Source organism: Podarcis muralis, chromosome 6, assembly GCF_964188315.1.
Source record: "Podarcis muralis chromosome 6, rPodMur119.hap1.1, whole genome shotgun sequence".
NCBI lineage: Eukaryota > Metazoa > Chordata > Lepidosauria > Squamata > Lacertidae > Podarcis > Podarcis muralis.
Window position 1 is genome coordinate 73,011,610 of NC_135660.1, and position 14,123 is coordinate 73,025,732.

Below are 14,123 nucleotides of genomic sequence, written 5' to 3' on the forward strand. Positions count from 1 at the left end.
CAAAGAGAACAAAGTCCAAACAAAAAGAAGTCGGCGGGAGCATCTGAAATACTGCAAACCAGCCGGATCTATACAAGGGGTGTGTGTGTGTGTGCGTAAGAGAGGGGCCTTTCCTAGGGGCCCACGGCGGCCTGCCCCCATTTATTGAACTCACCGTGGCTTTTGTCATTGTCATCTAAAGTGCACCCCCACCCCAAGAATTGCTTCGCGGGTGTTCTGTGTGGATTTGACTCCGACTCCAGATGGACTCGGACGGTGTTTTACGAAGCCCGAATCGCCCACATGAAGTTTCCCAGCGGGCGGGTCGCAGAGAGGATATAAACAGTGGCGGCGGCGGCGTCGAGACGCGCACTCGCCGCTGGCACAAAACCGGCAGCCGCTCGCTCTGTCCCGTTTGGCAAATCTCCCCCTTCCTGCAGACCTCTCACTCTCTCTTTCCGCGGCGGAGCAACTTTCCACTTGCGCGGCGGAGAAAGCGCGCGCGCGCGCGCAAGTTTTCCATCCAAGCAGCTGCCGCCGAACTCATTCATTCTTATCGGCGCATCTTTCCGCCACTAATTCAGAAAAATTAAGTTGGGAGTGTATGTGCGTGCGGGGGGGTGGGGGGTGGGATAGAATCCGGCTTGGTGAATGCAGCTCTTTTCCGATTGGCCCGTTAGGAGCTGCCCAGAAGAGAGAGCGGGGGGAGGGGGCGCTTAGACGGCTATCTGATCCGCTCCCCGTGTGTGTGTGCGCTTGTGTGTTTTCTTTTTTCCGAAGTTGAAGTTTCCGGAAGGACTCCCAAAAAGGCAGTCGGGGAGGAGCCCCGCCGTTGCCGGATGCTCGCCTTTTTAGGAATGGGGCTCAGCAACCGGAATATCCCTCTCCCGGGGGCTGCAGAAAGCGATCTCTGGTGGTCCCCCACGCCGCAGCCCCTTCCCCACGCCGATGGCCACGTGCGCCGGAGATCCGGCCGAAATTGGCAGCCACGCCGCGGCTCCGCTGCCCCTGCCATGCTATGCCCAAGTTTGCCGCTTCTGCACGGTATAGAAAGAAAGCAGGGGCGGGGATGCAGCCACTCCAGGCGCGCCATGCTAATTTCCCATGTGACGAGCCTCCCCGGCCGCCCTTCCCCGTTCCTCAGTCCTTATATGGGCAGTGACGTAGCGGGCATTCACGGCCTCCCAATAAATACTTAGAGCAAGACTTTCCATCTACCGAGAGCTGCAATTGATTAAAACGGGCTCTGCAAGGGACACCGACTGTTACAACAACATTTACAGCAACTCCCGGGGCTTTGAAACAGAGCAGTTATCAGAGGGAGGCAGAGCAAGAGCCTCTCTTTAGATATAGGATTTAAACCAAACAAAACAAAACCAAATCTATCTACTGGAGGAGACTCGACCCTTTCCCCTATCCCTGCACAATAATTACACCACGGGCAAGGCAGGGCAGTTTTCATTCTCTGTGGACCAAATGATGACCGCCAAGACGGTAGACAAAATCCCAGTCAGTCTGAGTGGGCTTGTGCACCACCTCCCTGAAAGCATTTACTCAGTGGAGGACATCGCCACTACCCTGCCAGGATCAGTGATCAACTTTCCTAATGGTGACTTGGGAGGACCCTTTGACCAGCTGAGCGGTGTGACAGGAGGTAAGGCACCCCCCCCCGCGAGCCGCTTCCCAAAACGACCTTTTTGGATCCGGATCTTGGGCTTTTGGTGGTGGGCAAGAGTATTTTTTTGTGGGAGGTGTGGGGGCAGTAGGGGCAGCACTTTGAGTTGGGGGCTGATGTTTCAGTGGCAGGGAAACTGGGTCTCTGTGCATGTGCAAACAGGTGTCAAGGGGCAGGGTGAGGCTGGAAGCTGCAAACCTCCACCTCTCTTGCCCTGGAGAAATCCCATTGACTTAACTGGAGTTTTCAAGAAAAGGGCGGGTTTTTTTTGGGGGGGGGGGTTAGTGTGTTAAATTGGAACTCGTATCCTGAAACTGGAAGAGATTCCCTAACCTTGAGATGAGCTACACTAAATAAACTGCCCACAGTTAGTAACAGACATTTATATAGGGCCGACGGAACTGTATTTAATCGGGGGTAACCTAACTGTGTGACTAACTGCACAAGACGCCCACTGAGAGCGCTGGAGTCGCTTTTACTGTCAAGAGCGAAAAGGATAATTTGGGGATTCCCGTTCATATCAGTGGGATTAAGGTTGTGTGTTTTGGGGTAACTCACCCCCCAAAAAGTGCAAATGGGGTTTGTGGGTTGCAGTGAATGTAGTGTGTGAAAGTGAAATGTGTCTTGTTTGGGATTTCGGTCGATAGAACCCCCCCCCCCGCCCCACTCCTACCCCTTGCGCGGGAATTTCTGCTCAATCCAAGCCACCAAAGTTAGGGCTGAGGAACTTTCAAACGTGGCGCAGACTGCGCCGCTTGAAAGGCGCTCTCCCCTCGGGGAAATCGACGCCCCCACTCTCCCACCCCCACCGATCCGTGAGCAAGAGGCCCCCGTGTTGTGTCTGCGTGGGCATGGAACGGATACTGATGCTCACTTGCCCTGGCAGGGAGAAGACGCTGCCCGGGCGCTGCTTGGCCCGCGGGGAGAGCCGCGGGGCCCCCGGTGCTGACCCGCCTTTCTCTCCCCTCCACCCTCCAGATCATGGCCTGATCGACATGAGCGACAAGCGGTCCCTGGAGCTGCCGTACCCCTGCAGCGGCTTCGCGCCGCCTTCGCGCGGCCAGCCCTTCACCTACATGGGCAAGTTCTCCATCGACCCGGCGCAGTACCCCGGCGCAGGCTGCTATCCGGCCGACGGCATCCTCAACTTGGTCAGCGCCGGCATCCTGCAGGGGGTGGCTGCCCCCTCGTCGTCGTCGTCCGCCGTCGCCTCGTCCTCATCCGCCCCCTCGTCGTCTTCGGTCACTTCGTCGTCCGCCGCCTCGTCGGGATCTCCCAACCCGCTGGGCTGCGCCATGGCGCCCACCGCCGGAGACTTGGAGCACATGTACTCGCCGCCCCCGCCGCCCTACTCCGCCTGCGGGGAGCTTTTCCAGCCGCAACAGCACCACCACCACTCCCAGCAGCAGCACCAGCAGCAGCAGGCGCATCCGGACGGCTCTTCGGCTTTCCTGGCCGCCTCTTCGGGGCCCTACCCCCCGCCCCCTTCGTACCACCACTCCCCCAAGGCGGGGACGCCATCCGGCGCCGACGGCGGCGGCCTCTTCTCCATGATCCAGGACTACCCGAGCTTCTTCCCGCCGCCGCCGCCGCCGCCCCCGCCGTGCAGCCAGCGCGACCTCCACGGCGCCGCCGTCGAGCGGAAGCCGTTCTCGTGCCCGCTGGACTCGGTGCGCGTCCCGCCTCCGCTCACGCCCCTCTCCACCATCCGCAGCTTCAGCCTGGGCGCGCCCCCTGGCGGCTTGGGCGACGGCCCGGCGTCGGGGCCCGCGGCCCGCTTCGCGCCCGGCGCCTACGGCAGCCCGGCCCACTTGCCCTTGCGCCCCATCCTGCGCCCGCGCAAGTACCCCAACCGCCCCAGCAAGACGCCCGTGCACGAGCGGCCTTACCCGTGCCCGGCCGAGGGCTGCGACCGGCGCTTCTCGCGCTCCGACGAGCTGACGCGCCACATCCGCATCCACACGGGCCACAAGCCCTTCCAGTGCCGCATCTGCATGCGCAACTTCAGCCGCAGCGACCACCTCACCACGCACATCCGCACGCACACGGGAGAAAAGCCCTTCGCCTGCGACTTCTGCGGGAGGAAGTTCGCCCGCAGCGACGAGAGGAAGCGCCACACCAAGATCCACCTGCGCCAGAAGGAGCGCAAAGGCGCCAACGCGGCCTCCGGCCCGGGATCGGCCTCCGCCTCGGGCCCCGGTGCGCCTCCGCCCGGCTCCATGTGCTCCGGCGGCGGCGGCGGCGCCACTCTAACCTCGTGTGCCTCTCGGACCCGGACGCCCTGATCCTGAAGCCTCTGGGCCCGCTTTGGGCCACGGACTCGCGTTGCGCGTGAGGGGGCCTCGCCGCCTCCTGCGATCCACCCGTCCCGCCGTCGGCGGGCAGCGTCCGGCAGGTAACCGGTAAAGGATCGCCCGCTCTCCACGCCTCATGCTTGTTGGAGAGGGCTGCTGGACAAACTGCAGGAAGCGATCGGGTCAGGCTGGACTTGGAGAAGCGCCCCTTCTTAGCACAGACCGGTACCTTTCCCGTGGGGAGAGTCGGGGTGGGGAGGGGAGGACTCTCACGTGCACTTTATAGCCCCCCAAGAATCCAGCAGCAAGGATCCCTTGTTATTTGCCAAAGCCGCCCAACCCCTGCCCTCCTCACCCCTTCGGGCACGCACGCACCACGGCGTTGTTAAAGATGGAAACCTTTCTTGTTTCGTTTCGTTTTAACAATCTAAATGCAACTAATTAAGCAGCGGCCCCCAAGCACTGTTTACTTGGAAAAGCATGCAAAACCAATGGAAATCAATGCGTCCCTGGATAAAACAGAAGTGCAATGGGGACAGGGCAGGGGGACAGGAGGCAGGGGGCAATATCTGGCCTTAATAGTGGGGGGCGGGGAAGGTACTTTCCAGATTTAAAATAACTATTTCCTCCCCCTCCACTGTATATTTCCACCTTTTGTGGTCTGTATTCTTTTGAAAAGCAGTGTGCACTGTTCTCCTCCCAGGGTGAGGAGGGTTAGAAGCGAGTGGACTGAATGGAGACTTATTTAACTTATTTCAAGGGGGACTGTACATACCTTCTCTGGTGTCTGGCTGCATGCAATCGTGTTGAACTGTCCTTGGTGCCTTGTTCTGGGGATGTAGGCAATGGTTCCGTGGCTGCATGGCGAATCGGTTGCCTTACTAATCACGGCACAGTGGGGTGGGATGGGAGGGAGAGAGAGATTTATCATCAGCTCCCTGGGTTTTAGTATAGCTGTATATTTCTGCCTATTAATATTTGGATTTTTTCATAGAAACTCTATTTTTGTATGCACTGGGTTTTCCTTTGTGACTTATTATTAAGTGTTGCTTTTGTAGAAAATAATATTTTGGTTTGTTGGTTCGTTGATTTGTTTATAAAAAAACAGAAGGATCACAGGATGTGTATAATCTTTCTAGAGGGCTGACAGAGAAGCTGTTGGCTTCTGCACAATGGGTGAAATTGAAGTGATCCGCCTTAAAAAGGCACGGCCACTAACTGGAGCCATCCCCCCAAGAAAGGTGGTTTTGTCATGAACGTTGTGTAAATAAATGTTTTGTGCAAAGAAAAAAACCTGTCCTGTTATTACTATGAAGTATCCCACACATTGAGCTACTTGTATATTACAGTCATGGGTACTGGAGAAGGGATGGAGGCAGGGAAGAGATTTCCAGCCCTACATTTGAGAATTCCCCTTCATAGACAAAAATTAAGCGACTGCCAGAAAAGTAGCTTAGTTCTTTAACGTTTCTATCCATTACCTCCTGGTTCTGCTTATACATTTCCTCTGTCAGACATGAATGTCTTTGCCTTCATGTTAACCTGAATTTAAAGCTGGCTATGTTGATACTAGGACTCCCACTGTCTTCGGGTGGAATCTTGAATTCCCCGTTCTAGGTTTGCTACCCAAGATCCCACAGAATCTATTGATCCACCTGTTAAAAAACGTTTATCACATCGTTCTAGTGTACATACGCAGGACTGTTTGCAGTGCCTAAAACTGCAATTCCTAAAAAGCACTGTGGGACAACTGCAAAAGAAACAGGGTCAGCAGTTAAAGCATCATGAAAACATTGTGTGGAAAACCTGCTGGAAGAAAAATATGTTTAAAACCCAGTGAAAGTAAACAGGGAGGGTGGCCAACTGTGCCTCATGGGGCAAGGTATTCCTTCATTTTTCTGTCTTGTCCTGCTATTTCGTCACTACTGTAGATCAAAAAACAAAATGATGAGATAGGCCTGAATTAGGGCTGTTATTTCTACAAGGGGATCCTTTTAAATCAGTGTCTAATGTTTTCAAATCTGCTCCCTTCAACTCCTGTGTATCAAGCAGACCTAATGTACTACCCAGCCAAAGTGATGCATTTTGTCCCATCAGCCTCAGTGGGAAAAGTGCAGGCCTGATTCTGTATATGTCTACTCATTGTATCCAGTGGGCCTTACAGGTAAGTGAAGTCACTTTCCCAGTGCCTGTGGAATTCCTTTACGCTTGTTCCCCCTAGCAAGTTTTCACTGGGGTGGTGGTGGTGGTGATGATGATGATGATGATAGAAAGGGCATTGTTTTGAAATTGTGAGACTGAATAGTGCCACAGCCAAGTTTGTGCCATTGCACTTTCACACTTTCAGCTGTGTGTCCCTCCTAGCAATTTCGCCTGCTTGCAGCAAAGGTATTTGGTAGAAACATCCACACAGCTTGAAATAGTGTTGATACCCCACACAGTATGGCCTGGATCTAAAGAACCATGAAACGTAATTTAGTGAGCTTGGAGGTACGGTAGATATGGAAGCCATTCCTATGCATGTTTACTCAGAAGTAAACCCTATTGAGTGCAATCAGGCTGTAGTGCAAACCTAACCATGTGTCCTCAGAAGTATGTCCCACTGATTTCAATGGCTCTCACTTTCAAGTAAATACACAGAAGAATGCAGCCTTCTAGGTCACTTGAGAATGTTTTGAAGTAGCAGGTTTGGCACAAGCCCATTCAAAGAAAAACGATCTGGTCCAGTGGAAGCACTTTGTGAAAGCTCATGTTGTTCTTTGGATCGCAGCCTATGATCTTGCAGGTTAGGTGTGCACAACAGGTCTTTCCTGACTCGTGCAAAATTCGACCTGAGGTTCCGGAAGTGCACGAAATGGCAACATGCGCAAAGCTTCCTTGTCCTTTTTGCGTGTAAACCAAATCCTCGAGCCGAGTAGCACTTGAACACTGAGGACTTCCCCACTAAGCAATAAATAGAAATGTTAATGCATTTTTGACTCATTACTGTTCCGTGATTTGAGGCATGCTAATTTAAGCAAGCTCAGGAAATAAATACCGCACCGACCAAGCATGGCCCACTTGGAGAAAGCTGCTTTGATGGGCAAGGAAAGGTGTCTGCAGCTTTGCAAAGAGAGCGCTTAAAGAGCATCATGCTTCACAGGAAAATGTCACTTTAAATAGGTCACGGGCTTCAATGCCTTTTTTGCCAGATCTCTCTGTAAAGAATCTTGTCGTGGTGGAAACTCCTGATAACTCTGTGACCCATTCTTTGTCTTGGAAATAAATCCACAGACATTAGTTTCGTGCTAACCTTTTTATTTGGCTGCTTGCCCACACATATCTACTGTATGTGAGGCATTAGGCCAGCATCGGGTTGGGGTTGTCAGTCAACTGCAAGGAGACATTGCCAGTTCTTGAAACCCCCTGGTTCTGCTGCTCCTCTGCAGTTGAAGGGGAGATGGGCCCGGGGAGAGCACTCAGGGGGAGGATCCCAAATGTGGTGTAAAGAAAAAGCACTAACCTTGGCAAGCCAGAGGGAGAGAGGCAAGTGGCTATTAGTACGCTGGTTGAACATGGGAATTTCAGAGTTTTGGTGCCACCCCTGAGTCCTATTACTGTTTTTTTGCTTTATCGGCAATGAAATCATAGGAACTTTGCAAAACGCACAGTGATATGAGAATGGCCAACACATGGCATTTATATTACTTGACTTCTTCGACACTTTATGGCTGGCCCCAAATACATGAGCTGACCCCATTGAAAAGCCCTGCCTTTGAGGCAAGGTGCAGAGATATGGAAGCTCTCTCTGTGGTCTTGGCTCTATGATGGCTCCTTTGCAAGTGCAAGTCTTCACTTGATCCTGCAGTCGTCGTGTGATTCGTGTGTGTGTGTGTGTGTGAGCCAGCCTTTTGGTCTTTTAACCATGAGTGCTTAGAGCAAAAAGAAAGATGACGGGGACTAAGATAAAGGGAAAGAACAGGGCACAATAAACATTAGCAAATGTAGGGAACGTTTAGCTGGTCACAGGAAAGGGAAGGAGGCAATATGTCTTCAGTTGTTTCCACAAAGTACATAGTGGGCACCTGTTGCATCTAGGCAGGAATGCTATTCCACAGAACAGGGGCAGACACACTAAAAATCCTGCTCTGAGTTACTGTGGAGGGGGCTTCTGTGATCTTTGGCAGTTGCAGGAGAGATTTCACCACAGACCACAGCAATCTACTCATAAGGGATAAGAAGCAGGGGGAGGGTAGCTGAACCAAGGGGAGTGGGGGGGAAAGGCAGAAAAGGGTTTGCATAGCCTTCTTGCAGGAAGACTTTTTTTTAAGCAGGGCCACATTCAAAACAGTCCACACCTGCTGTCATAGATCGTGTATGGCTTACTATTTAAACAGCTCTACAGGTTGTGTGGCTTGTGGATTACGCCTTCATAGTTTCTTTTGAAAACCTCTACCCTGGCTTGCGAAAACTTTGGATTCCACAGGCAGGAGGAAGAAACCGTCACATGCTTTCCTGTTTAATGTGTGTTAAATCCATTTGTTATGAAACACATTTACTCAAACTTAGCTGGTAACGTGTGGTGTCCACTTTCCTGGTTAATGTAAAAGTTAGGCCAACTTAAGAATGGAGTTTTTAATAGTAACAACACTGGTTTAACACAGCAGCAGCTTTTTCCATTAGCAGCAGTAATTTGCCAACCTGTACTTGTCTATGAACTATAGAAATCCTCCTAAGGTACAAACTATGGCATCACTGCCGATTTTATAGAGAGATCCTCTTGTCTATACAAATATTAGCCCAGGGGGTTTCTATTGCCCCACTTCACCCCCGCTGGTTCTAGGGGTCAGGGGACCCTCCACAGCAGTTTTCAGTGAAGCTCAAAAGGGACTACAGACAGGAAAAATCGGCATACAGGGGCAGAACACCATGGATGAGTAGCAGCTCAGTCACAAGGCTAATTCTTTAGGCCACCCTCCAGATGCTGCTAGATTAGATTCCAACTCCCATCCATCCCAGCACATCATTATTTCAGCAATACTCACTTTTGCGCTCCTCCTCTCTCAGTACATCATGGGACAAATCAGCCTTGGCTTAACGTGGCCAGAGTTAGCTTAGCTGCTCCCTATGCTGCAACACTAAAGACCACCACTGTTTCAAAAGATTTAACACCTGATCACAATGGAGGAAAAGCACCACAAAGGTGATACTGATACGAAGGCAGGAGTTTGGAGATTGCCATAAGAACAGGAAATCCACCATCAATGAAGGGTTGCTTCTAAGATATTTGATACTGCACTTTCTCTTATGATCTTTGTGGAGGTTATGATCAAAACTCACAAGCATTAGTAAACTATACTTGAAATCCTTGCATAATACACACCTTGACCTTGAAAACCTCCAAACTACTACCACCTTGTACATTGAAACAGATTATCCAAACATGAAAAGAGTTGCACAGAGGTTGAATGGCACTTAATGAACCAAATAGACCAGTGGTTCACCAATAATTTTTTGTCAATTTTGCATGGTAATATCACAAATTTTATGGTCTGTTTTAGCGCTGTGCAATTTTCAATATATTAACCTAAATCGGTTTTGAAATCACATCGCGATAATGATTTTGACTCATTCAATATATTACTCCTCGTGCAAGGGAGAACAGGGCAGCTGAATGCAAGGCACCACTGAAATCACACAATGCCGATCTGAGCTGCCTTCCCTCACGCTGACTGAAGAAAAGGGCAGCTGATCGCCCTCACATCAATGCACTGTGGCACTACCTTCCCCTGGCACTGAGGCAGAGCAGCTTTTCTCAGTCAGCAGGAAAGCAGCACTGCCACAGTAGACATGCATCTTGTGCATTTTGGCTAGCTGCCACCACAGGCTGCCCCACTGAAGGCAGCCTGATGTACCCCCCCCCATCCCACTCAACCATGACTGTGACTGCTCCTTCCCACATCCCCACACCTGATCTCCATTTTCAGACATTGTGATATATTGGAATATTGTGATGTTTAGCTGCTGATATATCACAACATTGAAAGCCAGATATCGCTCAGCCCTAGTCTTAATAGGAGCTGCTCCACATTTTGTTCAAAAAATTGCTTTGCGGAGGTAACTACCACAGAGTTATCAAATTTTTCAAAAGGGGTCATGGCTTGGCTGTTGAAAAATAGGGGGTCCTCAGTAACTGGGACTCACTGAAATTGAATGATAGCCAAGATACCAGTATAACCTAGATCTTGTTGGACAACTGGTATTAAGTTCAACAGGATTATATAGTTTTCCAGAAGTATAGACAGTATGCATCCAGAAAAGAAGCCCCCTCCCACCCTGTAATGACACTCATGCTATGGGGAGGAAAAGCCACAACACCTGTTTCCTCCTCTTTTAATAAAAGTTCTGTAAAATAACTCTAGAAATATTAAATGGGGCAAGTACTGTATATTACTTCACTACATGTCTACCCACAGGTATAGATCATTATTTTTCCCATAAAAGCAGAGTGGTCAAGCCAGAAGCTGCCTGCAACTCACCCCCCCCCCCATTCTATTCTATTCAAGGCGTGTGCCAGAAACTAAGACTATTACCACCAATTGCGAAAAACACCATCTGTTGTTCTGTTACATAATGCTATCCTTCCAGATACATAGGAATGAATCTTCCAGCAAAATCCACTAAGAAAAAAAGTGTCACCTTATGTTAAAGAATTGCACAACAGATAATCAGGAATTCTCAGTTTTTAATATCTAAAAATCATGTTTCTTAATACAATATTTCTCCCCCACAGGATAATCTCTAATCTGGCAGCATCCTTGCACAGGATGCAACCTGAATTTCAGTCATATACCGAACTGCTCTCTGCTCCAGCCAATTTAGTATCTTTCTTGGATTTTCAGCACATTTTTTCTCCCAAATCCACCCCGGAGAGAAGGAGCAGGACAACATCCTCATCAGTCTGAATTGACATGGGAACTGAAAAGTACTGGACCATTCATAGGGAAAGTTAACTAGCAAGCTTCAGGGAAGAATTCTTATTGCCTTAATTTTTTTTCAGCTCTAGCAAAAGGAAAAAAAGAGGGGGGGGTTGCAGCCCAAAGTTTATTTCTAAATTAAGCCAAGTAGTGTAGTAGTTGTTGTTTTTAACCAAACCTATTCTTCCATATCTTCACAGCAACCAGTAGGAATAAATACAATGGCACCTGACTGCTTTGCACGCACAGAATGGAGAGGAAGGCTCCGGATTTTGTAGTAGCTTCCTTGCAGGAAGAGCTGTGGAATACAGTATGTGTCCTGAGTGGATGATGGTTCCTCTCTCCGCTCCAAGCAGCTGAGACACACACACAACAAAGCAGCTCAGGCCACGTTCTTGGCCAGAAAAGAGGCAGTGCCCACCTTAAGTGTTCTCAGTTTGTATGCCAAGTAGGAGTTGGCTGTTGTGCTACTGGGAATTTGCCTGCAGGTGGGGAGGGCAACATCCACCCTTAAAAAATACCCTACTTCTATGTGTACCATTTGAAATGTGGGTTTGGAGTAGGTGCAGGACCTGTTTTCCTTCCTTAACTCTTCATTTAATGTCACCTGCAGATCTGCCCCTCCACCTTAAGCCAGTGGAGTTCTTCATGCTCTCTGAAATAACTGAACCAGAAGTAGCAGCAGATGCTGACTTATCTCCCTAAAACAAATCAAGACACCTCCCAATAAATGCCCTCGTGGAAGTAGGGCATTTTGTGTGGTGCAGCCGTAGGAAGGAAGGAAGCTGCAAGTTCAGAAGGGGGGGGGGGGAGCCTCTGGCCAGGGACTGGACAGGACTCTTCCTATGGCTTTGCTCTCCCCAACCGCAGCCATCAGCACCTCCGGAAGCTAGAGTGTCGAGGGGCCTGGGGCGAGCTGGGCAATCCCTTCCCGGCGGGCCTTGGGGACGAGAAAAGGACTCGCATCTTCCCTCCGTCTAAAGCGGATGGCGGGCAGCTCAGGCCAGGAGCATGGCGGGTCTGGGGATGGTCCTTCAAGGGGACACCTGGGGCCCCGGGTAGGGCTCTCCGCCGCACCAGAAATCCGCCGCCTGGGCCGTCTCGAGCAGCCACACCTCCTTGGGCAGCCCCGGAGGGTCGGCGGCGGGCGGAGGGAGGCTCTGCCCGTCCAGCAGGCGGAAGTAGTGGCAGTCCCGCCCGTGCTCCGGGTCGTAGGGCGGCGCGAGGATGTCGAGGAAGGCGGCGGGCCCGCCCACGGCGTCGATCTGGTGCAGGTTGTCGGTGTGCGGCGACAGCAGGCAGGGCGCCGAGGCGGGCGTGTAGAGCTGGTGCGAGCGGAGCAGGGCGCGCCGGCGGGAGCGAGCAGGAGGGGGCTGCCCCGACGACGACGCCCCCGCGGAGGTGGCGCTTCCCGCCCCGGCTCCCGCGGCTCCCCCGTCGGGGGCGTCGAAGCAGGCGATGCGCAGCGTGCCGTAGAGCACCTTGAGCAGCCCGTCCATGCCCGGGTGGTCGTGCAGAGGGATGCAGGCGCCGGCGCGCAGCACGAAGACGCCCATGCTGAAGCTCTCCGTCTCGCAGATGTGCATGTAGCTGACGGGAGGCTGCGCCAGGCCCGGCACCGCCGACGGGCCCCGCGGGGACAGGCGCAGGTCCTCGGCCCGGACCTCGTTCAGCAGCTGCTGCAGGCGGTGCAGGTTCTCCGCGAAGCGAGGCCCGCTCCCGTCGCCGCCGCCGTTGTTGTTACCGCCCGGCGGGCGGAACGTGAGGCGGGCCTGCCGGGCCACCCGCTGGATCAGGGAGGCCATGTTGTCGCGGGGCATCGTGCCGCCGCCGCCGCCGCCTCCCCACAGCGGATGGTGCGAGGCTCTGCGCACGCGCCGCCTCGTCGGCTTTCCGCCTCTCGCTTCCCTTCCCCCCCTTTGGTCTCGCTAGGCATTATGGGGATTGTAGTTCTCTTCCTCGACAGTTTCTCTCTTTTTCTTTTGCTTGAAACGCACCTACACGGGTATCCCTGGTTTTGTTTTAAAAAAAGGAAAGCTGAAGGGGACGGAGGATTTTAATGGGGCAAAACTTGCCGGCCTTCTCCTTTCCTTTCTCGCGGAGAGACTACAATTCCCATGAGGCAGGTGGGGGCCGCGTGTCTGAAGAGTGCTTTCCTTCGGTGTGACAGGCTGCCTCTGTCAGCGGCTGGTAAACGGCATAACCTTCTGGCTTGGGCCGCAGGCAACTTTGGGCTCCTGGGAAAAACGGTCACCCAGCAAACTTCTATTTAGGAATGTTTACACGTTCTGGTTGCTTGCACACCATGTCCTCCTCAAAGAATTCTGGGTACTGTAGTTTACTAAGGGTTGCTGGGAATTGTCACTCTGTGAAGGGTGAAATACAGCGCCCAGGATTCTTTGAGGGAAAGAATGTGTTTTAAAGGTGTACACAGCCTTGTTTTGAAGGATGTGGGGCAGATTTCTGGCAGACAGTTCCAGAACTTGCCCCTCTCATCACACTCTAGGGTATTTCTTTCATAAAGGACGCACACATCTTAAGTCGGAAAGAACATATGTATTTAAAAACAACATTTAATAATGAAAAATGAACCATTTAAAATTAAAATTGGTACTGTGCCTTTCCAATATAGAAGAGTAGCATTATGATTCTACCTCTCACAACTTTTGCTAAAGGTCTAGGTTTCTACAACACTGAATTTTCATGACAAATATTTTGTTTTCCGCACTTAATTATTCACCTTGTGTAGTTTAGCCTAAGTCCAGTGAAATGCATCACTCTCTTTAGCTAGGTTAGCAAGAACAGATCATTTTTACAGTGAGCACAACTGACTTCAGGTCCTTCATTTCACCTGTTGCCATTGACGTTAAACTAATATGCCTAGTATTTACCTGAGAAGTAAGAATCAGTGCAGATCTACAGGACTGCTGCAGCAGTGAGTGGACCATTAAGGTTGCAATATGCTCAGCTGAAATAAATGTAAAAATGGTTGGGATCAGGTTATAAATATTAAAATACTGAAAACTTGCCGGTTCAATTTAATGCTTGACAGAGAAATGCTGTATATAGCAAACTTTGCATTAGTTTATTTGAGGAGATAATTAAGTTCCTGAGACTCCAGGCTGCATATCAAAACTAATATACTCACAGTTTTCTTCTTTGCCAGCACTCTCTGCCCTTCCTGCAGATTCAAATATTGTGTCATCCCACAACTTCCTT

General features: G+C 51.3%; 2 protein-coding genes across 2 annotated transcripts; one reads left to right on the forward strand and one right to left on the reverse strand.

The window, feature by feature from the left end:
• The first annotated feature begins 679 nt into the window (after positions 1-679).
• EGR2 (early growth response 2) lies at positions 680-5,241 on the forward strand. Its single transcript, XM_028729373.2, has 2 exons — positions 680-1,633; positions 2,633-5,241. The coding sequence occupies exons 1-2, from the start codon at positions 1,456-1,458 to the stop codon at positions 3,937-3,939; spliced, it is 1,485 nt and encodes a 494-aa protein (XP_028585206.2). The 5' UTR covers positions 680-1,455; the 3' UTR covers positions 3,940-5,241.
• A 5,411-nt stretch (positions 5,242-10,652) lies between these two features.
• ADO (2-aminoethanethiol dioxygenase) lies at positions 10,653-13,027 on the reverse strand. Its single transcript, XM_028729372.2, has one exon. The coding sequence runs from the start codon at positions 12,722-12,724 to the stop codon at positions 11,939-11,941; it is 786 nt and encodes a 261-aa protein (XP_028585205.2). The 5' UTR covers positions 12,725-13,027; the 3' UTR covers positions 10,653-11,938.
• Positions 13,028-14,123: the final 1,096 nt, after the last annotated feature.